Raw genomic sequence first — 26,572 nt, 5'->3', positions numbered from 1 at the left:
AAACTTGCTTCATTAGATTTGTTTTCTGATTTAGGTAAACTTTTTCAAGTCTAGTAAAGCAACCTGCCGTCTCTTTCAGGGAACTGTCAGCAACACAAGCCGTGAATACCAACGCAAACGGACTCTCACTGTAGATCACACAGGAAAAAAATAAAATAAAAAGATAAAATCCTTAACAGTGGCAGTATTTAAATGACCATACTGCTTAATAAGAAATCCTGGAGTCATTTTCAAGTTCCCCCATTTCCTGCTTTTGTTAAGCTGGGTCAAGTCTCTTTAAATTTTCTCCGTTTTCTTGTCCATAAAGAGTATATTAGTAAGTCTTCTGCCTACCTCGGGACTTCTGTAAAGATCATACGAGATGTTGTATATGACAGCACTTCACAAACGTTTAGTAAAACCCTGCAAAATGTTTGTAGCTGGCTATAAACAAGATGATGCAGATTGGGTTCTTGAGCGAACAAACCCAAGACCGGTTGCTAGGAAGAGAAAGCCGAGCGTTGCTACGTGACGTCATCACCCCGCGCCACCCGCGACAGTTTCCGGGCAGGGCTCATAGCCCTGTTCCGCGTCATGGGGATTTGGCGGCGTCTGCTGGTTTTTGGTGGGGTGTCGCTCCGGGCTGGTGGCGGGGCCACTGCCCCGCTTGGGGGAAGCCGAGCGATGGTTTGTCGGCGCCAGGTCCGTGGTGCTGCAGGGCAGGGGGAAGCGGGCTGACAGAGATGCTGGGCTGCAGGGCTGCCTCAGTTCCTGAGACCCCTAATGTGCTGGACGTGCCTACTTTTCAGGCAGACCCAGGCTGAGGCGTGGCGGGACTTGTAACACAGAACGTAGATGTGGTATTCTACATTGCTTTCTTGGTTTTGGGTTATTTAGCAAATAGATTAAAGAAAAGCAAAACACGTGGAAGCCTTATCTCCGTAAAGAGGCAGCGTTTTTGCATTTTTAAACGTTCAGCGTATCCTGGTAGAAAAATTTCAATTTAAGCCATGTGTCTTTACAATTGTTATCAGTAGAAGTAGATAAATGTCTCCAAAGTGGAGATGAGCAGAATTAGAAAAGAAAGCCCTCTTAATTGCAAACCCCAGATTGTTTTTACTTTTACAATGTGATGATGGAGATGGCTTATTTAAAACGGCTTATTATTATTATTATTATTTTTTAAAGTTATCTGGCGCCGAGAGTGAGACCCTAAAACAAAGAAGAACACAAATCATGTCCCGAGGACTTCCAAAGCAGAAACCAATAGAAGGTGTTAAACAAGTTATAGTTGTGGCTTCTGGAAAGGGTGGAGTCGGAAAATCTACTACAGCAGGTATTATAGGATATTAATTCTATTCCTGATTCAGAACTTATGCCAACTGGTAGGTGCACACTATTAAAATTGTAGTTTTGTGTTTTAAAAATGTATTTGTGAAGTTCCTAACATCTGATTCCTTAGTTTCAGGAGTTGGTAGCGGGTAGACGCTTAGATTTTGGAGTTAGACAAAACTAGGTACTAGCTGGGTCTCCTACCCCTTAACTCAGGAAAAAGTTGCCAGATTGTGCAGCAAATCTTCAGTTCACTTAACTGTGAAATGGAGATGATAACTTCTTTCATAAGATGGTTATTCAAATTACACAAGCTAACCACTTAGCTTAGTGTTTACTAGAGTTCAATAATTGGTTGCTGTTATTTTTAAAACATCTAGTAACTTTTTTTTTTTTTTTTTGAGACGGAGTCTCCCTCTGTCACCCAGGCTGGAGTGCAGTGGCGCAATCTCTGCTCGCTGCAAGCTCCGCCTCCCGGGTTCACTCCATTCTCCTGCCTCAGCCTCCCAAGTAGCTGGGACTACAGGCGCCCGCCACCATGCCCGGCTAATTTTTTTGTGTTTTTAGTAGAGACAGAGTTTCACCGTGTTACCTAGGATGGTCTCGATCTCCTGACCTCGTGATCCGCCGATGTCAGCCTCCCAAAGTGCTGGGATTACACGTGTGAACCACCTCGCCCGTCCTATTAGCTCATTTTTTCCCCCATTTTTTCCCCATTTTTATCAGAAGGGAATTGTGGAAGAATTTGTCAGATGTTTTGAAAAAGTTGAGATTTACCAAATGTTGTATTTGTGGTAGATCCCTAATCCATTACTCTTTGATAGACACCATATTGTTAAAAAAAGATTAATAATCTGTTCTTAATGAATTCATGCACTATCCTGCACATTTTTCCTTTCTTTCCTAAAGGTTTACAATTGATCTAGTTGTTTTTAAAATTTAGAAGCTCTTAGTTTTTGGTTCTAGAACCTACCTATTCCAGTTTCTTGAGAATTTGGAGTACACTTTCCAGTTTTCAGTGGTTTAAATCCTTTTACATGCTCTGTGATTACTTGAACTGGATAAGGATGGAAGGTGTTTTCATGATTGTAGCCATAAGTTCTTTGGGTTTTGTAATTTGTTGGGTCTGTAGGCTGGCACTTGTTTAAGATTGTTTGTTTATTATTTTTAGTTGGAAGATGATCTGTTGCCATGAAATGTGAAAGCATTTAAACAGGAAAATGTATGATAAAGTGTACATGTAACACTTAGTGGGTGCTTCAGTAAATGTCCCTTTCTCACTTTTCCGTTAACGTTATACCATCTGTCCTGAACAGCTGGCCCATACTTTTTCATAACAGCTCAGTGAGTGTATCTAAATCTTAAAAATAGGTTATTTTTATGTAACTCTATTGGTATTATTAATATATTTCTTTTCCTTATATGTATTTATTCCTGCCTCACACTACTTCAAAATACTTCCCATTTGAATATACATGCTAGAGCTGTTTCAGATTAGAATGATGACATTTGACTAATACAAATATGCTCAGTGATTCTATTGTTTAAATGTAGGAAGAACCTAACTCTAAAATGAATTACCCTCTGAAAGTTTCTGCCTTAAAGTTGGATTATGTGTAACCTATCTTGTACCTGAAATTCAGAATTTTATAACTTATAAAAATGAATTTATCAAGTCTGTGCCCTAGGCTAAGTATTTTACATGCAATATTTCATTTAATCCTGATCACAGTTATGAAGTAGGCATGGTTTTCATTTTATAGAAGAGAAAACAGACTTATGGGTAAAATAACCTACTCAAGAGTACACAACAGAAGGTGGCAGAGCTGGGATTTGAACCAGGTCTGCCTTAAAAACTTATGCTCTTAACTAGTTTGAAGAAAATAACCCTGACATAGTTTATACCATTGTTCTGTAGGGAAATGTGATTCACATTGTGAGGGCCTATTTGTTTATCAGTTTTTGAATTGTGTTGCTTTTGGAATTCTCTTCTCAGATCTAGCATATTCCTGTTGCTGGGCTAAAGCTGGTTTTGGGACTACTGCTTTCTTTCTTTATGGGATTCGTCTGGGATTCGTTGGCATAAGCAGTTTGGGAACACATTTTACCTCTTACGTTTTACACTTTTCCCTTCCCTCTGTGCACAGTAGTCCAGCCTTTCATATACATGAGTATTTATGAATTAGATACTTGGAACTCCTATAATACCGGCATTTATTTTTAAAAGGCAGTAGGGGCAGGATGTGGTGCCTCATGCCTGTAATGCCAGCACTTTGGGAGGCTGAGGTGGGAGGATTGCTTGAGCTGGGGAGTTCGAGACCAGCCTGGGCAACATGGCAAGACCCTATGTGTACAAAAAAAAAATTAGCTGGATGTGGTGGTGTGCACCTGTGGTCCCAACTGCAACCTGGGGGACAGAGCATAGTAATCATAAATGTAAGGCAATGAGATTGTGTACCTTTTTAAAAATGGATAATTTTTCTATAAAATACGCTTTTGAAAATAATTGAATTATATATTCTGTTAACATAATTTAAAAAAACTAAGTGGATTATTTGAACAAAATTGTAACAGAAATGGATTTTTAAAAATGTTAGTTTTGGGGCATGCATTTATTATTGCATTTATTGGAAAATTACTTTTTTACTTTTCTTTTTTACTTTCTGTGTTCCTCCATGTGCTTGCTCTTTACAATTAAGGGATATATGTTAAAAATTTATATGTTTAGGTTATTACATGAAAATATTAAAATTACATGAAATTATTAAAAATTACATGAAAATATTAAAAGATAAAATGAATTTTAATAGAAAGGAAGTTACTAAATTCAATTACTATTTTTGTTTCTTACAGTGAATCTTGCACTTGCACTAGCAGCGAACGATTCGGTAGGTATTTATTCATAGAAATATTAATTTATTAAAATGTTTTTAAGGCAATGATAAAGAGCATATTGGTGTTTTCTATTTACTCTTGTCAGAAGCTATAGTGTAGTTGTAGTGAGTTGCATATCTTTAAGGAACTCAATGCTGCCATCACTACTGGTTGCATTTAATAATAATAATGTATTTAAGTGTTGACCATATATTGTTTGTTATATATCCCACAAGAGGCTTTGATGTTCTTTATATCCTAAACCAATTTTGCCTTTATGATTTACAGAAGCATTATTCTGGGTTCAGTTTTTAAGTGTTAGGAATTAAGTTTTTTTAAGGGTAAAGATATTCTAAAAGTAGTGCATATCCGTTAAGACAATTCAAATGGAATACATGTGTAATGTAAAACTGAAAGTTTATGCATTCCTTTCAGTTCCAGAGAATTAACCTAGGTTATAGTTTTCTGTATCTCCTTTCAGCTCTTCCTTTCTCCATATAAAAATCTAAAAAAGTGTACATATGTGTGTGTGCATACATCTTTCCATGATGTGCCTCATTCTTAATGGCTGCTGCATTAATGGTCAATGGTAATATATTTAACCAGTTCTCATTTGATGAAATATTTAGGTTGGTTCCCATTTTTTCCCTACTCTAAATGATGCTATGGTGGAGTTCTTATGTAGTATTCTTATATACTAAGTGATGGCATTTTTGTAGGATAGACTCCTAGGAGTAAAACTACTAGGTCAAAAGATATTCCCACTTTAAATTCTACTCCTAAAAGTTTGCTTGTAAAAAATTTCAGTTCCATTCTTTCCCTTGTCAGAAGAAAAAAAAAAAATTCAGCTATAGTCTATGGGAGTATCCATTTTTCATAGTCTCATTATTGTTAGATGTTATCTTTTTAAATATTAAAAAAATAAAAATTAACATTGAACTTATTTGCAACTCCATAAATTATCAGGTACTTAATGAAAAGGCACAAATGTATTTCAGAATTGATTTTAATTTCTCCTTCCTATTTTATAGAATACAGGCAAGAATCCATACTTATTTTATAGAATATAGGCAAGAATCATTTAATATGTTTAACTGTGGCTATATTACTAACTTATTTTCTACCCTTACTATGGAACTTCAGTTCCTAATAAATAGCACATATGAAAAAATAATGTGTGGTACCTCTATAAGTATGATATCAATATATGGAGTCCAGAATCTGCCAGACCCCGGAACTAGACATAGTTATTCATGTCTTCTGATGCTTGGCAGTATATTTCTGAAAATTGGAAACTAATAGACAAGATTTGTAATATTTTGGTTATGTAAATTTTATTCACCATAGAAACAGGTAGCATAAAAGGACTTTTAGGGAAGAAAATGTAATTACGTTTCTCTAAAGTTGTGCTTCTAGAAAGAGAAGATTCCAATGTCAAGATCAAATTTTTCCTTAAAAATTTTTTTTTCAACTTGCTTCCTTTTATGGGGGACCTACTTTCATGTATCCCATCTTGTCCTCTTTCTTGAATTCTTTTTTTGTTTTTCTGAAGGACGTCCTTGAGTCCTTATATAGTTTGGTAGGCAGAACAATGGCCTGCCAAAAATGTCCACATCCTAATTCCTGGAACCTGTAAATATGTTACTTTTCCTGCCAGAAGGAACTTTGCTGGTGTTAGTCACACCAGCAAAATTAAAGATCTTGAGATGGGAAGATTATTCTGGATTATCTGGCTAGGTCCAGTTAAAGATCCTTACAAATGAAAGGTGGAGGTAGGTCAGACTTGATAAAAGAAGGATTCAATCCACCATTGCTGGCCTTGAAGATAGAAGGGGACCACTAATCAAGGAATGTAGCCAGCTTCTAGAAGCTAGAAAAGACAAAGAAATTGATTTTTCCTTAAAGCTTCCAGAAGGTATGTAATTCTGCCAACACCTTAATTTTAGCTCCTTGAGATCTATTTGGACTTCTGTGATAGTATTTTATAGAAGTAGGAAACTAATACATATAGGAACTAAATTTGCTTGTTTCTTTAATTTCCAAAGGTGTCTTTATCTTCGTTATTTGATAGTTTAACTAGATTCTAGTTAACTATAGAATTCCAGGTTCAAAATAATTTTCTCTCTGAACTTTGAAAAAAACATTCCATTTTCTTCTAGCGTGCTAATGAAATGTCTGATGCTAGTCTGATTCATATTCCTTTGTAATAACAAGTGTTTTCCCTCTCAAAGATTTTAAGGTTTTCTTTATGTCTTTTACGTTTAAAAGTGCCACAAACATGTGTCTCGTTATTGGCTTAACCTGCGTGGAATTTGGCCCTGCAGTATCAAGCTTTGAGTATTTTTCAGCATAGGAAAAATTTCTTCTGCTCATCGATTATGTTTTGTGATGTGTTTGTTCTGTCTCCAGAAACCTATTAGGTAGCTACTGACCTTTATGCTTGTTAATTTTTCTGTCATATTTTGATCTCTTTGTCTTTTGTTCTGTGTTTTGAAAGATGTCTTTGAGTATTTTTCACACTGCTGTATTGGACTTTAGTTGTTATTAGGTTCTTCTGATTTTGTTTTTCATTTGGAAATTATATTTTTTTCCAATTTTCCAGAACTATTTCTTATTTTCCACTTGCTGTTCCTAAAAAAAGAAAAAAAAGGTTGTACCATTCTCTTGAATCTCTCCAAGGATGCTAATTGGAATTAATAAAAAGTGTTTTTCTTAGTGACCTCTACTTATTTAGGATGGTTCTTGTAATGTGGCTGTTGACCAGCAGAATCAGCTTTACCTGGGAACTTGTTAGACATATAAAATCTCGAGCCCCACCGTAGACTTACTGAATCAGAAACCCCGGGGATAGAGATCTGCAATCTGTGTTTTAACATCCCCCTAGGCGATTTTGATGCATGCCAAAGTTTAAGAACCATGGACCTAGAATTTTTAATTTCTAATCTGCTAATGTCACCCTCTTTTGTTTTCTAGTGTGGTTATGGTTTTATTTAGTTTTAGACTATTTTGTTTCCTTGTCATTTCAATGGAATTTGGAAGAGAAGGGAGATAAACATATGTGTTTAGGCAATCTTATTGAGATAAGAGCCAGAAATATGTTTTTTTTCCTAGTAATTTTAATGACGACACTTAGTTACCCTAGAAAAAGGACTCTGTCTTCCTTAAGGAAGGACACAGGGAAAATTCAGTGGGTAGGAAGGTAGATACATTTGTAGGTGTGGACCTCTTTTAATTTGGTTATCATTGCGGCCAAAGCTTTGAGTCTTATAGACAATGTGAAGTAAGTATGTAATAAGGGATCAAAGGATGAAAAAAACAGTTAACTCATTTCCTGTTTAGAAAAAAAAAGTACAGCTCGCTGCCAGCACTCATTTATCTTTACATAAACATGCTCTTTGAAGCTGAACCAAATCTGACTGATTTTCAATGTGAAAATAAAACAGAAAAACTCTTCTTGGAGTTATTTCTAAACAGAACTAACATTAGAATTGTCTGAATCATCAGAATTGTCTATTTCAGAAAAATTGGATTCATCAAATGACTCTTTGGCCAACAACTGTTGGAGGATGATATTAACATCACACTTAGGAATGCTACGTTTTCTAGGATTTGACATTTTCAGTGATTGAGAATTACTATATTTTGTAAATTGAAATGCCACTACTAAAAACAGAATGCTATAAATAGAATGATGTCTTTTGTTTCCAAAGTTGATATACTAGAATGATGTGAAAATAATAATAAAAGCAAGATGTTTCATGGAGTGGCAAGATCTTATAAGTTAAGGTTGTAGGCCTAGGGGAAACAGGTCCAGGAAGTATTCATTTTACTTTTCATGTTGTACTTAATAATATCTGAAGTGGATTGTGTAAGCCCCAGGGAGATTTGCAAGACAGTCCATTGGGATATAGACAGAACATTTTTCTTTTCTATTTGAATTAATTTTTATCTTAATTTTTGTGTGTATATGCCTTATATATGGTATTAGTATAGTAGCTCTAATATAATGTATAAACAAATATATTAACATTTTGAGGATGTATGCCCAAATACCTTTTAAAAAACTGATTGGGGTACATGATCAGAAAAGTTTGAATGTCACTGGTCTAGGCTAAATGAGTTTCTGGGCTGGGCCGTATGCCCAGTTCTAAAGAAGACTACCTCGTGGATTGAGGTTTTTTTTTTTTTTTTTTTTAGATAAGATCTCACTCTGTTGCCCAGGCTGGAGTGCAGTGGTGTGATCTCAGCTCACTGCAACCTCTGCCTCCCGGGTTCAAGTGATTCTCACACCTCAGCCTCCTGAGCAGCTGGGATTACAGGTGCCCCCCACAACATCCGGCTAATTTTTGTATTTTTAGTAGAGACGGGATTTCACCATGTTGGTCAGGCTGGTCTCAGACTCCTGACCTCAAGTGATCTGCCCACTTATGCCTCCCAAAGTGTTGGAGTTACAGGCGTGAGCCACCGCGCCTGGCCTGCAGTGAAGTTTTAAAAGCATTATAGGAATAGGGTGTAGATTTTTCCTGCCTTTTCCTTGCCTTTTGTACTCTCCTTTGAGGATGTGGATGGGTAGTATTGCAGAGCAAAATTTGGGGATCATGTGTACTATGCATATAAATATTGCAACCAATGGTGTGCCTGAGCCAGTGCATGCTGGCTTGTGAGAGCCGATTGTTAAATTTTCGGTGAATTTTGCAAACCAACTCATGTTGTTAGCTTGAAATAGGCCAATGATGGGAATATTTAAACCATGGAACTTGGCAAACACTGAAAATCATGCCCACTACCCCAAGCCAGTTGTTAGACATTTAATGGTACCGACTGATTATATATATTGACAATCTTATTTTTTGATTTTTCTTTTTTCTCTTTCTTAAAAACATCCTTATTATGGATCTCATTCTTTTACGGCATAAATTTGATGCACAGTATGGAAGAGCACTGAGACTGGGAGAGGGAAACTTAAAGACTATCAGAAACCATTGATAAGCTCTGTGAGATTTCTAAGTCAGTTCATTTGAATTCATTTTAGTTCAACAAACATTTATTGAGCACCTCTAACACTCATTGCCAGACACTGGGGGAATATAAAGAAAAATAAACATATACTGCGGAAGCTCATAGCCTGCTAAGATTATATTCACGGAAGTGTTTAGTATATATAAATATGTTATATATTTATATAAGCATATGTCTGTGTGTATGTGTCTATATTTTTTTGGTATATAGTTGAAACTGGTTTAATAGTTTCTTTTGTGAGTAAGAAAGCTTAATTACAGCAACATTTAATAAGGTTTTATTAATATTGCTTCATAAGAGAGTAGACACCAGTGTGCTCTTAAAGGTTTTATAATCTGATGAAGACAAAAGGAAGACGAATGTTTTAAAATGATAATATATATTCAATGTCACATACAGTAGTAAATCTGCCCAAGATGAGTAGCTTTTATTCCAGAGTAAAGCAGTATTGTTTTAAGTAGAGCATTTCCATGAACATAATTATATTTGATTCTCACAGAATCCTGTAATGCAGTCCACGTAGTAGTTATCAGTTTTACAGTCTTTATTGATTCTCCCCTAATATCCTTGCCACATTTCATCAGCAAGCAAATATCCCTTTTTCTATCTCTGCAATATTTTTCCAGTATGTATTGTTCTATTTCCACTGTTCCTATTTTAATTAAGGCACATGCTAGTTTTTGGTCATTCATTCATTTATACCTCAAACAATTATAGAGTGCCTACTCTGTCCCAAGTACTGTGTTAGTTCTGAAGATACAAAAATGAATGAGACACAGAATCCCTGCCTTTGAGGAACTCATAGACTAGCATCCTACTGCAATGACCTTTTACCTGCCCGTACTTACTTAAATCCTTCTAGTACATAATGCCAGACTTCTCTCACTATTGAAATCACATTACTCCCTTGCTCAGAGTCATAGCTGGATGCTTTTGCTGATATTCAATATCCTCTGCCATCTGGCTTCAATCTACCTTTCTGGGTTTATCTTTAGCTATTCTTCTAAATGGCTTCTATGCTCTAGCTAATCTGGGTTGCTTGCCAAAGTCAGTCTAGGCTGGATATACTAGTCTTGATAGCTTGCAGCCATTCTTCTGCTTGTCTACTGGAATGTTTGTTACCTTTCACCAGCTTTATGTGTCCTATCTTTCAGGCTTCCTTATATGGCTGTGCTGGTTATATCCTGTACAAGGTTGTTTGTTGAGAGGATTGAGTGATGATAGAAATGCAGGCTACCTTCCTCTTGATGTGTACCTCTTGTTCTCTTGTTTATGATCTGTCAAAGAAACAAAACAAAACTAAACAAAAGATGTGCACCCGTGGGCTGCTTTGTAATTCACACAAAGGCACTGTATGAGCTAGCCTTGCTCAGAAGGGCAGCTCATTGAAGTGTTCCCTGAATTCTGGCCAAGTGAGGGTCTTTTCTTTTCTTTTTTTTTTTTTTCTTACTCTATTACCCAGGCTAGAGTGCAGTGGCATGATCTTGGCTCACTGCAACCTCCGCCTCCTGAAGTCAAGTGATTCTCCTGCCTCAGCCTCCCAAGTAGCTGGGACTACAGGCAAGTACCACCATGCCCAGCTAATTTTTGTATTTTTTGTAGAGATGGGGTTTCATCATGTTGGCCAGGCTGGTCTCGAACTCCTGACCTCAGATGATCTTCCCACCTCGGCCTCCCGAAGTGCTGGGATTACAGGCGTGAGCCACTGCGCCCAGCCTGGCCCTTTTTTCATCTTTTGAAATCTAGTAACACTGTTGATTTGTATTATTATTGCATTCATGCAGCCACTCTGATAATTTTTATAATAGGAAATAACTAACTTTCATGGAGCATTCATTATGTGTCAAGTACTGTTGTATGTGCTTTCCATGGACTATTTTAATCCTCATGACATGGTTCTTAGTTCATTTACTCTTCATAGCAACCTTGTGGGAATAAGTACTATTGTGATCCCCACTGTAGCTGAGGAAGCGGAAACACCTATAGGTTAAGTAATTTGCCTCAAGTCACCCAGAAACCAAGTGGCAGAGCTAAGGTTTGAATGCCAACCTTGATCCTGTGCTCTTAACATATTCGGTGTATTGCTCCTATTTTAGCTAGATTCTTTTTTTTTTTTTTTGAGAGAATCTTGCTCTGTCACCCAGGCTGGAGTGTAGTGGCACAATCTCAGCTCACTGCAAGCTCCGCCTCCTGGGTTCACGCCTTTCTCCTGCCTCAGCCTCCCGAGTAACCGGGACTACAGGGACCCGCCACCACACCTGTCTAATTTTTTGTATTTTTAGTAGAGACAAGGTTTCACCATGTTAGCCAGGATGGTCTTGATCTCCTGACCTCGTGATCCGCCCACCTCAGCCTCCCAAAGTGTTGGGATTACAGGTATGAGCCACCATGCCTGGCCTAGCTAGATTCTTATGATTAAGAACTAGGTTGTCTTTATTCTTGGCTACCCTCAGCAGCTAGCACAATGCCTTATGACTTAGGAAATACATGGTAAATGTTTGCTATACTTAAAATTGTGCAGGCAGATTTTGAAGTATTAAGTGTAAAGTTTTGTTTTGCTTTATTTTTTGTGAGAAGTGGTGTGGGAAGGAGGCGTTTGTTGCGACTTAGTGGCCTACACACTGTTCTTTTCCTGCTTCTTAAAAGATGACGTACAGTCATGCTTTATGATGGGGGTACCTTCTGAGAAATGCATCATTAGGTGACTTCATTTTTGTATGAACTCCATAAAGTGTACTTAAACAAAGCGAGATAGTGTAGCCTATTATATACCTAAGCAAATCGGTTATACAAATCGGTATAACCGATTTGTCCTAGGCTGTAAACCTGTATAGCATGTTACTATACTGAATACTGTAGACATTTGTAACACAATGGTAAATATTTATGTATCTAAACAAAGACAAGGTACAATAAAAATGCAGTATAAAAGAGAAAAAATGGTACCCCTACATAGGGCACTTACCGCCATTGGAGCTTGCATGACTGATAGTTGTTCTGGGTGAGTCAGTGAGTGAGTGGTGAGTGAATATGAAGGCCTAGAGCATCACTGTACACTTTTGTACAAGTAGCAGCACAGTAGGTTTGTTTACACCAACATCACCATAAACACGTGAATCATGTGTTGTGCTGTGATGTTATGGTGGCTGTGCCATCACTAGGCAATGGGTATCTTTTAGCTCCATTAAAATCTTATGTCACCACTGTCGTATATGCAGTCCATTGTTGACTGAAATGTTGTTATGGGGTATATGTCTGTATTCCATGATTCTACTTGGCCCTCTTCTCGTTTTATACTCTACCTAGTGATGTCAGCTTTTCCCACTGCTCTGGTTACTGCTCATGTGCCTTTACTCCAAATGCATTACCAGCCTGCATATCTCTCTTAGGCAGCAGTCTGGTCTGTCTGGTTTTCTACTGTAGATGTCTATTTTAATGCTTTATAAGCATTTCAAACTCAGCATGTGTAAAACCAAACTCTTCATCCCTGTAACTGTCTTTGTCTCATGGAAGTCTGTCTACCTATCTATGTTTTTTGGTGGAATATAGCTGAAAGAGTCATACAGTTATCTTCCATTCCCAAATCAATTACCTGTTCCTGTTGCTTCTGCCACTTAAAGTTTTATACACTGTGTCCTCTTATTTCATTCCTTAATGCCACTGCTTTATTTGAATCCATATTGTGGATCTTCTGTGATGACTTGTCTTACTATTATTCCAGCATTAGGTTATTCTTATTCTCTATTTTCTCTGCTATGATGCCTTGAGGAAAAGATGAACACTTCCTACATTATTGTATAAAGTTTGTTTACTATCTCCTCTGCTAGGGTGTGAACCTTTAGGGGACAATAGTTTTGGTTTTATTCCTTTTTATATCCTCGGTGCCTTGTCCAGTAATGGAACATAGTAGGTTCTTGATAAATGTTGGTAGTGACTGTGGAGCATGTTGAGTGAAGAGTGGCCACAAATAAATAAATGAGTAAATAAATAAATAAAATATACACAGCAAATTCCAAGTGTTGGATAAGGTGCCTATAGTTTGTTCAATACATATTATGCTTTTTTTTTTTTTCTTCCCAGAGCAGATGGAAGTGATGAAAATCGAACTGAGATAATGTATATGAAGTGCTTAGCACAGTGGCTGACCTATTATCAGTTTGAAATAAGTTTTTAGTATTGCTAGCTAAATAAAAGCTTTTTGTAAGTAATATTTCAAAATAAATCAGTGCACATCTTATGTACTCGATTCTTTTTTCTTTTTCTTTTCTTTTCTTTTTTTTTGAGACAGTCTTACTCTGTTGCCCAGGCTGGAGTGCAAGTGGTACGATCTTGGCTCACTGTAACGTCTGTCTCCCGGGTTCAGGGGATTCTCATGCCTCAGCTTCCTGAGAAGCTGGGAGTACAGGTGTATGCCACCACATTGGCTAATTTTTTGTATTTTTTTTAGAGACAAGCTTTTGCCATGTTTGCCAGGCTGGTCTTGAACTCCTGGCATCAAGAGATCTGCCTGCCTTGGCCTCCCAAAGTGCTGGGATTACAGGTGTAAGCTACTGCGCCTGGCCTACTCGATTCTTTTATTTTTTGAGAGACAGAGTCTTGCTCTGTTGCCCAGGCTGGAGTGCAGTGGTCTGGTCTCAGCTCACTGCAATCTCTGCCTCCTGGGTTTAGGTGATTCTCCTGCCTTAGCCTTCTGAGTAGCTGGGATTACAGGCACATGCCCAACTAATTTTTGTATTTTTAGTGAGATGGGGGCTTCACCATCTTGGCCAGGCTGGTCTTGAACTCCTGACCTCAGGTGATCCGCCCACCTTGGCCTCTAAAAGTGCTGGGATTACAGGAGTGAGCCACTGCGCTTGGCTGGCCTACTCGATTCTTTTAGCAAAACTTATTTTACATTTTTACTTATTTTCCATTGCTACAAGGAATCATTAACCAGAATTTTAATTGGACTTAAAGATGGGAGAGAAAGCAGTCTTATCTTCAAAGAGTTTATGTTTCTTCTGTTATTTCTTTTTTATTGGTTTATCTCAAAGTATTTATTTTTTTCTCATCATCACATAATGTCTTAGCACTTATTTTTCCTAGATGTACTACTTTTTCCACAAATTATTATGAGTGGTTCTTTAAATATAATTAAGTTTATCTTTAGCCCTTTGAAGTTCTGTAATCATGTCAGAACAAACTAAGAAATTTTAGTTCAAGATTTAGGTTTTGATTTTTGAAAAGTTCAACAGTCTTAAGTCAGAATGTATTTTGTATCACCATTTATAACACTATGATTTTCTTCATTAATAAATATGTATATAGTAGTTAATAGTCCAGCCTTTTGGTGTGAGATACACCTGGGCTTGATTCTGGCTCTGCCTCTTGCAAACTCTGCGACTTTTGCCTGTACCTACCTAATAACGTTGTTGTGAGTATTAAAGGAAATAACACATGTAAAGCACTTAGCACAGTGTCTGGCATACAGTAAATGCTAATAAGAGTTCTTATTAGCTCCATGTTATTATAATCTGGAATATTAGTTATGTGAATTTGGAGTAAATATGGATGAAAATATGTTTCTCACAATTACATATGGGAAATCCTGATGTATACTACTTAGTTCAAGTTTATAAGGTTGGGGGCACATCTTTTCTTTAATACATGTGTTGTAAAGAGATTATGCTATATTAAATTAACCAATTCTTAATGCTTTTATTATAGCTTGGATGTATATACAATACATAACATTTCTTATGAAAAAATTTTGTTTCAGTATTGTGGTTAGCCATTTTGGAGGAAAGCTATGCTATTTTTCTTTAAAGTATAGTTATTTTAAAGCTAGAGCAGAAACTAGGGCAAAAGGTCAGATTCAGAAGGAATAATTGCAAAATCATTGTTTTTTGCTTTTTTTTTTTTTTTTTTTTTGAGACAGAGTCTCACTCTGTTGCCCAGGCTGGAGTACAGTGGCGTGATCTCTGCTCACTGCAAGCTCCGCCTCCCGGGTTCACACCATTCTCCTGCCTCAGCCTCCCAAGTAGCTGGGACTACAGGCGCCCGCCACCATGCCCGGCTAATTTTTTGTATTTTTTAGTAGAGATGGGGTTTCACTGTGTTTGCCAGGATGGTCTTGATCTCCTGACCTCGTGATCCGCCCGCCTCATTCTCCCAAGGTGCTGGGATTATAGTCGTGAGCCACCACTCCCGGCCTAGTTTTTGCTTTTTGGTTGTCATTTCAAAGGTAATTCTTGGTAAGAAATGTGTTTTATATTTGTAAGTGTGTTTGAATTCACACATTTCATATTCATTGAGAGAGGGGCTCAGAAACTATATTTGTAATTATAAAGCAAAATTCTTTACTAAAACTAAGAATATTTTCAGAATAAAAATGGAAATACTCATTATAATTAAGTTTCTTGTGAATATTTGATAATTGTGACATCTACACATACACTTTCATACATTCATTTACCAAATGTTTGCTAATGGCCTGTCATGCTGAGGTGCTCTGATTGGCATAGGGGATATAAAATTGAAAGAGCCCTGCCCTTGTCCTTTTCTTCATTTATTTTTAGAGACAGTGTCTTGCTCTGTTGGCCAGGCTGGAGTGCAGTGGCATGATTATAGCTCACTGCAGCCTTGAACCCTTGAGCTCAAGCAGTTCTCCTGCTTCAGCCTCCTGAGTAGCTGGGACTATAGGTATGTGCCACCATGCCTGGCTAATTTTTTATTTTTGGCAGAGACAGGATCTCACTATGTTGCCCAGGCTGATCTGAAACTCTTGGGCTTAAGTCATCTTCTTGCCTTAGCCTCACAAAGTGCTGGGATTACAGGTACATGCCGTCAGGCCTAGCTTTATCTTAGCCTAGAGACTATTTGGGAGATTGTTGCTTCCAGTTTGCTCAGGGCTCTCTGAATGACTTGATGATTGCTTAACTATCTCCAGTCTACTTGTCATTTACCACAGATGCTCTCCCAAATCGTTCCCACTTTTATCAGATCCTCTAGCCAATTCCAGTTTCCTTATTCCTAGCACATGGTCTTGCTTCCTATTGTGTCCAGAATTCGTGGGTTCTTGGTCTCGCTGACTTCAAGAATGAAGCCGCGGACCCTTGGCGGTGAGTGTTACAGTTCTTAAAGATGGCGTGTCTGGAGTTTGTTCCTTCAGATGTTCAGTTGTGTTTGGAGCTTCTTCCTTCTGGTGGGTTCGTGGTCTCGCTGACAGGAATGAAGCTGCAGACCTTCACAGTGAGTGTTACAGCTCTTAAAGGCGGCATGTCTGGAGTTGTTCGTTCCTCCCGGTGGGTGGGTTCATGGTCTCGCTGGCTTCAGGAGTGAAGCTGCAGACCTTTGCTGTGAGTGTTACAGCTCTTAAAGGCAGCGTGGACCCAAAGAGTGAGCAGCAGCAAGATTTATTGTAAAGAGCAAAAGAATAAATCTTCCACAGTGTGGAAGGAGACCCCAGGGGGTTGCCCTTGCCTGGCTTGGGCAGCCTGCTTTTGTTCCCTTATCTGACCCCATGCACATCCTGCTGATTGGTCCATTTTACAGAGAGCTGATTGGTCTATTTTACAGAGAGCTGATTGGTCCATTTTACAGAGAGCTGATTGGTCCATTTTGACAGAGTGCTGATTGGTGCGTTTACAATCCTTTAGCTAGACACAGAGTGCTAGATAGAAAAGTTCTCCAAGTCCTCACTAGGTTAGCTAGATACAGAGTACTGATTGGTGTATTTATAAACCTTGAGCTAGACCCAGAGTACTGATTGGTGTATTTACAAACCCTGAGCTAGACACAGAGTGCTGATTGGTGTGTTTACAATCCTTTAGCTAGACATAAAGGTTCTCCAAGTCCCCACTAGACTCAGGAGCCCAGTTGGCTTCACCTAGTGGATCCTGCACCAGGGCCACGGGCGGAGCTGCTTGCCATTCCCGCGCCGTGCACCCGTACTCCTCAGCCCCTGGGCGGCTGATGGGACCAAGCGCCGCGGAGCAGGGAGCAGTGCTTGTTGGGGAGGCTTGGGCCAGGCAGAAGCCCACCGTGGGGGGGGTGGTTTGGGCATGGCGGGCTGCAGGTCCTGAGCCCTGCTGTGTGGGGAGGCGGTTGAGGCTTGGCGAGAATTCGAGTGTGGTGTATGCGGGCAGGCAGTGCTGGGGGACCTGTGCAACCTCTGCAGCTGCTGGCCTGGATGCTAAGCCCCTCACTGCCCTGGGCCAGTGGCCCTGGCCAGCCGTTCCAAGTGTGGGGCCCGCGGGAACTCGCACTGGCCTGTGAGCTCCATGCACAGTCCTGGTTCCTGCCGGCGCCTCTCCCTCCACACCTCCCCAACAAGCAGAGGGAGCTGGCTCTGTCCTCGGCCAGCCCAGAGAGGGGCTCCCACAGTGCAGTGGCAGGCTGAAGGGCTCCTCAAGCACTGCCAGAGTGGATGCCGAGGCCGAGGAGGCGCCAAGAGTGAGGGCTGCTAGCACATTGTCACCTCTCAATCCCTGCTCTAAAGAGGACACCCCAACTGCTGTTGGGAATTTGGCTGATGACCGTTCTAGCTACTTCCTGCTGGATGGGGGCGATGAAGGGACCCTGCAGTTTCAGTGTCCTCCAGAGGGGAACTCTCTAGGTCAGTGAAAGTGCCAGCGGGTCAGTCCAGGGGTCCTCGATAGAAGTTGTTAGTTGAGCTCATTTCGGGTTCCATTTGTAAGACCATCTGTAGCTTGATGGCCTCAATTCTAGAGGAAACAAATTTGACAAGAAGGTTAAAGATATAGGGCCCAAAGGTGAGTAACAGCAAGATGGCTGCCACGGGACCTAGAAAGGGGAGAAGCCATGTTGCCCAACTCCAGAGGTTGGTATGAGAGTTTGAAAGGCATTGTCTGATTTCAGAAGCCTTTTCCTGTATGCCGAGTGGCATCTCGTACTATCCCTGACTGGTTAGTGTAAAAACAACACTCTTCCCCTAAGAAGGTGCAGAGTCCTCCTTTCTCAGCAATGAGGAGGTCTAAGCCTCGGTGGTTTTGGAGAATCACTGCTGCTAAAGAGTCTATTTGGGATTGTAAAGTAAGGATAGATTTCATTATTTCTTGCAAACTGTCTGAGAAATCCTTTGAGAGTGTGTGGTAGTAGGATAATGAAGTAGATAAACCAGCTATTCCAGTTCCTGCAGCAGTAGCCATTCCTAACCCTATAAGTAGGGGTATTAGTTGTATGTCTGTGCACTGACAGACTTGAGCTTTGAGGGGTACTGATAAGGTCTGATTTCCTGGGGCAATATTAATGTTGGGACTTAGAAAGACTAAGGTGTAGGTGCCTGTTCAGTTAGTGGGGAGGCAGATATAGGTCGATGTTCCACATAAGAAGAATATGCCTTGGCTGGATAGACATTTAGAAAGTAACCCTGGGGGCTTTTAAAGGAATAGAGTACACTGTTTTTTCTTTACTACTTCCATCTCTCTTTCTTTTTCTTCGACTTCTTTGTCTCTCTCTTTCTCTCTATCTTTCCTTCTTTGTCTGTCTCTTCCTCTGTCTCCTTCTCTTTGTCTCTCTTGTTTCTTTCTCTCTTTCTCTGACTTCCTGTCTCTCTCTCTTTCCTTTTTCTGTTATTAACGACCCCAAGGGGAGAAAACTATGCCCCTGTGAAAGTTAGGGAATACTGGGGCTTAATCTCTTGGAGGGGGTTGTTCCATACCAAGGGTTCTTCTGTAGGTATTTCTAATGGGGGGGTTCTGCCTGGCAGCAGTTTTGGCCTCAGCATCTCCCCGACGATTTCCTTCTGCCTTTTCTCCTTCACCTTTCTGATGGCTTTGGCAGTGTAAGACTGCCACCTCCTTGGGTTTTTGCACTGGGTGCAATAACTCTATAATTTCCTTGTATTTAATGAGGGTTCCCCCAGAGGTTAGGAACTCCCTTTCTTTCCATATTGCAACATGGGCATGTAGGATTAGATAAGGATCCTTGCTATCTGTATACACATTTATTCTTTTTCCCTTTCCCAATTCTAAGGCTTGGGTAAGTGCCACTAGTTCTGCTAACTGGGCACCGGTCCCTGGGGGAAGAGGCTTACTTTCAAGTATGGTTAGATCACTATGACCTAACCTGCCCTTCGTATCCCATTCTCCACAAATGAACTTCCATCAGTATATAGGTTAAGGTCAGGATTAGCTAAGAGGACTTCTAAGAGATCATCTTGGGCAGCATAAGTCTGGACTATAATTTGTTGGCAGTCATGCTCGATTGGTTCCCCATCCTCTGGGAGAAACGTGGCAAGGTTGAGGGCCATGCACGTATGCATTTGAAGCAACAGTCCCTCAAGGAGTAGCGCTTGGTATCTAAGTAGGTGGTTGTCTGATAGCCATAAATTTCCTTTGGGACCTAGTTTGCCATTTACATCCTGAGTAGTCCAGACAGTGAGATCCTTTCCTTGTATTATCTTGATAGCTTCCGACACTAAGACCGCCACTGCTGCAACTACCCGTAAACAGTGAGGCCAGCCTTTTGCTACTGCATCAGTTTCCTTACTTAGGTATGCCACTGGTTGTTGGGTTGTCCCATGAGTCTGAATAAGGACTCCAAGAGCTATACCTGTGCTCTCTGTGACATATAGAGAGAAGTTTTGTCCTGTGGGAAGGCTTAAAGCTGGAGCTTGTACTAGGGCCTGCTTTAAAGTTTTGAAGGCTGTTTCTGCCTCTGTTTCCCATTCTATTAGATGAGTATTTGCCCTCTGGGTTTCCTTGATTAGCGTACAGAGGGGCCTGGCTATCTCGCTGTATCTGGGGATTCATAGTCGGCAAAAGCCAGTAATTCCAGGAATCCCCGCAACTGTTTTAATATCTTAGGGTGAGGATAAGCCAGTATAGACTGTATTCGTTCCTTGCTGAGGGCCCTGGTCCCTCTGGCTAAGATTGGGCCTAGATATTTGACCTGTTGTAGGCAAAGCTGGGCCTTCGACCTAGACACCATGTATCCTTGATTAGCTAGAAAGTTCAAGAGATCTAGCGTAACCTGCTGGCATGAGGCTTCTGAACTGGTAGGCAAAAGTAAATCATCCACATACTGAAGGACCAGAGTGTCTGGACTTCAGAGGTGGCCTAGATCTTGGGCCAGTGCCTGACCAAACAGATGAGGGCTATCTCTAAACCCTTGGGGAAAGACCGTCCATGTAAGTTGGGACGTGTGGTCTGTGTGATCCTCAAAGGCAAAGAGAAACTGGGAGTCAGAGTGCAGGGGAATACAGAAAAAGGCATCCTTGAGGTCCAGAACAGTGAACCATTCTGCTTCCTGTGGTATTTGAGAGAGCAAGGTATAGCGGTTGGGTACAACTGGATATAGAGGAATTACTGCCTCATTGATGAGTCTAAGATCCTACGCTAGTCTCCACTGACCGTTTGGTTTTTGTACTTCTAAAATTGGGGTGTTGCAGGGACTACTGCATTTCCTTACTAAACCTTGAGCTTTTTAATGTTTAACAATATCCTGTAATCCTTTATGAGCTTCAGGCCTTAAGGGATATTGCCTTTGATAAGGACGAGTGGCGGGATCTTTTAACCTAATTTGGACTGGGTGGGCATTTTTTGCCTTCCAAATTGTCCTTCCAATGCCCAGACTTCAGGGTTGATTCCCTCCTCAAGTAGGGGACAACAAATGGGTAACTTGTTCCCCATATTCATGTAGATAATAGCTCCAGCCTTGGCTATATATCCCTCCTTAATAAGAGTGTGGGACTTTCAGGCATAACAAGAAAGGCATGTGAAAAAAGCAAAGTCTCTCAATTACAACTGAGGAGGTGGGAGAAATACCTGGTTACAGGCTGTCCCAGGATTCCTCAGATGGTAACGGACCTTGAGGACAGTCGTCCAGGACAGGAGATTAACACTGTGAAGGCTGCGCCAATGTCCAGGAGGCAGTCAATTTCCTGGCCCTCAATGGTTAAGCGTACTCGGGGCTCAGTGAGGGTGATGGTATGAGCTGGCACTTGCCCCAGGCACCCTCAGTCCTGTTGTTGGATCATCTGGTTGGGGGCTTCTGACCCAGAGAACCTTCATCCTCTGGGACAGTGCACCTTCCAGTAACTGCCTCGGCACAGTGGACATGGATGAGGGGGCAGCTTGTTTCTCATTGAACAGTCTTTTTAAAAGTGTCCTAGTAAACCATACTGATGACAAAGCCTACTGAGTGACTGGCCTGCTCCATTTTCTGTCCTCTCTGAACCACCAAGGTTTGTTTGTCTGAGGGCCATGATTAAGGCTGTGGCCTTTTTCTGATCTTGCTTTTCCTTTTGGGCCTGTTCCTCTTGGTTCCTATTATAGAACACTGAGCTTGCCAGGTTTAATAATGCCTCCAAATTGTGTTCAGGGCCCAGGGCTTGCTTTTGGAGCTTTATCCTGATATCGGTGGCTGACTGGGTAATAAACTTATCTTTTAGAATCAGTTGATCCTTGAGAGATTTGGGTGACAGGGGAGTATATTTTCCGAAGGCCTCCTGTAGCTGCTCAAGGAAGGCAGAAGGATTTTCTTCCTTTCCCTGAGTTATGGTGGACATCATTGAATAATTCATGGAATTTTTTCTAATTCTCCTTAGTCCTTCTAGAACACAGGTCAACAGATGTTTGCGACTCCAGTCCCCATGATCTGAGTCAAGGTCCCAGTGGGGATCCATACTGGGGATGGCTTGCTGACCGGTAGGAAATTTGTCCCTTTCTTTAGCTGTCATTCTGTCATTTACTTGACTAAGATACCAGGTATCTCCAAACTCTTGGGCTGCAGCCAAAGCCTCATTCTTTTCATTAAAGGCCAGGTTTTGATCTAACAATAACATGACATCCCTCCAAGTGAGGTTGAAGGTTTGCCCTAGACCCTGTAGGACATCTGTGTACCTATCAGGATCATCCGAAAACTTCCCCAGGTCTGCCTTGATCTGCTTTAACTCAGAGAGGGAGAAAGGGACATGTACCCAGGTTGGGCCAAATTCCCCTCCCCCTACAGCTTAAAGGGGACATAACCAATAATCTGTGGGTTTTTGTGGTCCTTTGGAGATTTCTTTGCTTATTTTTTTCTGGGCAGGGGAGATTAGAGGAGGATTATTAATAGGAAGGGGAGCTATAGGGAGGCTAGGATATGGGGGTAAGCTGAGAGGTCCTCCTGTGTTTGCATAGATGTGTATTCTCCCTCAATGAAAAGAAAGCTTGGACATAAAGTATTTCACTCCATTTGCCTTCCCTCTTACAGAAAAGGTCAAGCTGCAGGATAGTATTGTAATTTGTACTTCCCGCAGGTGGCCATTTTTCCCCATCAGAGAGAGAGAATATTGGGGCCAAGCCGTAGTGCAGAAAAAAATGAGCCACCTCTTTTTCAGGGTTTGTGGGTCAAATTGGTCCCAATGACTTATGATGCATTTCAAGGGTGAGCCTGTTGATGCCTGAGTGTTTCCCATCTGAAAGACAAAACCGCCCATGGTTTTGGTTTGTTTTGTTTCTTCCCCTGCCCAAGAACCCACAATGGTCCCTGGACCCTGCTAATTGGAATAGTTGCACTCACTGACGGAGCAGCAGAAACACTAGTTTTCCTCCCAGTCCACGTGGAGGACCGAGGAAGGTCGGATTTAGTGACCCTTACTGACACATTCTCGAAAACCTGCACCCTTGCCTGTCCACCCAGACCACATGGAGAACTGGACTCAGAAAAATTGGATTTAGTAGCCCTTACCGACACATTCTCAAAAGGCTGTTAGAGTCCTAAGCAGGTTTTTTGGGACTTTACTCCCATCCTATAAAGATATTATACCCCAAAATGAAGTGTAGGGCCATACCCTGAGGGAGGGAAAGGATCTCCATAGTTGGAAGAGTGACACCTTTTGTCCTCACTTATGTGAATAGGAAGGATACAATTGCTGAGGCTCCCCATATCCTAGCTTCAGGAATAGCTTTTGTTAGTCCTGTTAGTCTGAGGAGGGATCCTAAAATTCCAGGTAGTCCCTACTATGACGGGGCTTTGGGCAAAAACTGTGTCTTTCTAATTGGTGAGCCTGGGTGCCTAAAGAAGGTAACAGAGTCTTGAAGTTTATACTAGACGTCATTCTTATAGGAGAAACTAGAAAAGCACCAGAGACAGGGAGCGATTTTTAGAAGTGGGACTAACCTGAGAGAAGAGAGGTAAGAGGAAGTTTGTCTGGCAGGCATTAGGACCCAGGGGGCAAGGTTCAGGGTAGATAGAACAGATGGGCTAGTCTTGCTTGGGTGACATGCCTTTGAGAGTTCCACTCACGGCCACAGGGTCAACAAACTTGTTGTTGGGACCCCGGAGCTGCATGGCTTTCCTCTCAGTCGACCCTCAGCTCAGCCCAGAAATACAGGAAAAGCGGAAGCTGGTTCTAGGCAAACCAACGCTCCCAACTCCAAAGAGTTGGGGGTTGTTAGAGAGCCCTTTCCCAGAAAGCCTGACACCCGTGTCTCAAGTCCAGTGGCCACGCTAGTCACTTTTAACTGACTGACAGGTGCCCGGTATTTAGCCCCTGAATTCTAAGGAAAAATAGGACAGAAAAGCAAGCGAAAGGGGTCCGTTGGTGCTCACTGCTCGGCGATAGTCGATGTCCCACTGCTTGGCCATAGGCGAAAGTCTCACGGCGTGGTGATGGGGAAAGTCCCTTCATGCTTGCCAAAATGTGTCTGGAATTGGTGGGTTCTTGGTCTCGCTGACTTCAAGAATCAAGCCGCCGACCCTTGCGGTGAGTGTTACAGTTCTTAAAGGCGGTGTGTCCGGAGTTTGTTCCTTCAGATGTTCAGATGTTTCTGGAGCTTCTTCCTTCTGGTGGATTCGTGGTCTCACTGGCTCGCGAGTGCCGCTTGCAGCCCTGGTTCCTGCCCGTGCCTCTCCCTCCACACCTCCCCAGCAAGCAGAGGGAGCCAGCTCTGGCCTTGGCCAGCCCAGAGAGGGGCTCCCACAGTGTAGTGGTGGGCTGAAGGGCTCCTCAAGCGCCACCAGAGTGGATGCCGAGGCCAAGGAGGTACCGAGAGTGGGCTGCTAGCACATTGTCACCTCTCACTATTCCATGTGAAAAATGGACTTTTCATTGGTAACTTATCTGGAGGCTTTTAACTCACAGGTTTGGTAGCTGGCCTGAAATGATGTGAAGGCTTAGTTCAGGTAGGATTGTTGATTATGGTGCTTTTGCGTGGCTGTTCCTTGTTGCATGGCCTTCCTCAGCATGGCAGCCTCAGTATAACTGGACTTACTTGGTGACTGAGAGTTCTAAAAGTTAGTGTCCCAGTGAATAAGGAGGAAGCTGTATGGTCTTTTGTGACCTTGCCTTGGTAGTCAGGCTTGATTAGTGGTTGGAGTAGTTATGTGCCTTTCCACATTCAAGGGGAGGAGACAGACCTCCCTTTTGATGGGAGGGGTATCAAAAGCCTTGAAACCTTAACATCATCCTTGTCTTTCATCTCTCTCATCTCACCCACTCTACTTCTATATATCAGCCACTAAGTGGTTTTTTTATTTGAGAAGTATCTCTTTCTCTCCACTATTGTGAACCTAGCTAAGAATTTTATCATCTTTCACTTAAGAGTTTTCCATAACCTCTTAATTGGTCTGTTTAAACTCATCCACCTTGAATTAAATAATGGTTCTTCATATTGATTGTAGGGTGGTTCTTATGGCCTACGGCGTCTGCTGAGATTGCTTGGCTTGGTCTTTTTTTTTTTTTTTTGTGATGGAGTCTTACTCTGTCGCCCAGGCTAGAGTGCAGTGGCCTGCTCTTGGCTCACTGCAACCTCCACCTCCCAGTTTCAAGCGATTCCCCTGCCTCATCTTCCCAAATGGCTGGGATTACAGGTGCCAGCCACCACACCCAGCTAATTTTTGTGTTTTTTATTAAAGACGAGGTTTTGCCATGTTGGCCAGGCTGGTCTCAAACTCCTGACCTTGTGATCCACCCACCTCAAAGTGCTGGGATTACAGGCGTGAGCCACCGCCCCTGGCTGCTTGGCTTAGTTCTTAAGGGTTGGGTTCTGCCTAACTTTGCACTCTGTACTTGATTTTGTTGGTACTGCTCCTTTACACTGTCTTCCTTGCCTTGTTTGCCTAGATCCTATCATCCTTCAGGTCTCGGATTGGGTGTCACTTCCTCTGTGGAGCCACCTTAGTGGTTTCAAGTAATGTCACTTCCTCCTCTATTGGTTCTTATGTTTATCTTATGCCATTAGAGTGACCATGACTTTCACAAGGTCAGGGACTGCGTCTTCAATCATCTGCCACTATTGCCTGGCCCATTGTTACATACTCAGTAAATGCTAAGTGATTGAAAACAGATTACACTTTGGCAGAATTCTCCAAAGTTTTGAATGCGTTACTGGGTTTTCTTATGGGCATTTTCTAAAATGCCCATAAGATTACCAAGGAATCATTTTGACTTGGGAGAACAATGTTTAGAGAAGGTTTTAGGTAAGGGAGTTTATATCTTGTGCTTCAACATTTTTATTTCAGTTTAAACATACACAGCAAAAACCAAAAACTTGTTTGAAATCTTATTCTAATGTGCCAGAAAATTTAGGAAAGTGGGCAAGTATTAGATTTAAAACAAGCTTTGATAAGATTAAAGGCTCTGAGAATCAGAACAGTTTTGTTTTTGGTTGTGGCATTTTAAAGCTTTAATTTTGGCTGTGAAATATTTCACATGACAGATTTCGTTCCAGCCTATTTCTTTCCGGTCAGGAATGTGTGATGGTTCACTTTTGGCAGTTGCACTATGTGAAAGGGCTTGGGTCAGCACCACTGTGCAGAAAAGGATCAATGAGCATTCAGATGAAAGGGAAAACACTTTTAAAGAGCCTTTATATATTGCTGATGTAATAAGACAAAACTTATTATAAGCTTGAAACTCTCACCATGTTCTTGCTTTCTCCTTCATCTCTCAAATGCTTTGCCAAATTAACCACATCAACTAATTTTACAGAAAATGGATTGCTGAAGAAGCTTCTTCAGAAAGTCTCTCTCTCTTGTCTTCCAAAAGGACATAAGTCTCCTTTGTACTTCTGTGAAAATCTTAAATGGCCGCTTAAAGAGAGCAGGCAGCTTGTTGTACTTCAGTGAGTGATAAAGTACAACCGCCTATTTTTCAGTTGAGTTGGGGGGAAGAACTGTATCCTACTGTTGCTTTAAGATATGATTTTATTATTGTCAGGACAGATAACAAGCTAGGATTTTCTCAGAGCAATAACTGACAAGTTAGATTACTGTCTGTGGCTCTTAAACAATGTAACATTCTTGAATTAAGGGAGAAAAGTACTCAGGTAGTCTTTGAAGGAAGTCTAGATTCTGTGCATGGCTATAGGGTTGCCTTCTGTTTCAATTTCTTCTGAGGAGATAAGGAAGTGTAAGCCTTCTCCAAACCCTGGAAAAGCCT

The 26,572-nt window shown here is 41.1% G+C and overlaps 1 protein-coding gene across 3 annotated transcripts in view; it reads left to right on the top strand.

Moving 5' to 3' along the window:
• The first annotated feature begins 528 nt into the window (after window positions 1-528).
• Window positions 529-26,572, top strand: part of NUBPL (nucleotide binding protein like) — a 283,861-nt gene continuing 257,817 nt past the window's right edge. For 2 of the 3 annotated variants that reach the window (XM_033188319.1, XM_033188320.1), the window contains exons 1-3: window positions 529-681; window positions 1,168-1,315; window positions 4,165-4,199. In XM_033188319.1, coding sequence (XP_033044210.1) covers window positions 574-681; window positions 1,168-1,315; window positions 4,165-4,199 — 291 coding nt within the window. In that variant the 5' untranslated portion in view covers window positions 529-573. Of the gene's footprint in view, window positions 682-703; window positions 840-1,167; window positions 1,316-4,164; window positions 4,200-26,572 lie in introns of those variants that run through there. The other variant, XM_033188321.1, reaches the window with a different exon arrangement.

This window comes from Trachypithecus francoisi, unplaced genomic scaffold (genome assembly GCF_009764315.1).
Source record: "Trachypithecus francoisi isolate TF-2019V2 unplaced genomic scaffold, Tfra_2.0 Lachesis_group3, whole genome shotgun sequence".
Taxonomy (NCBI): domain Eukaryota; kingdom Metazoa; phylum Chordata; class Mammalia; order Primates; family Cercopithecidae; genus Trachypithecus; species Trachypithecus francoisi.
Note: the sequence above shows the minus strand (reverse complement) of the source record. Positions and strands in the feature narration are given on the sequence as shown.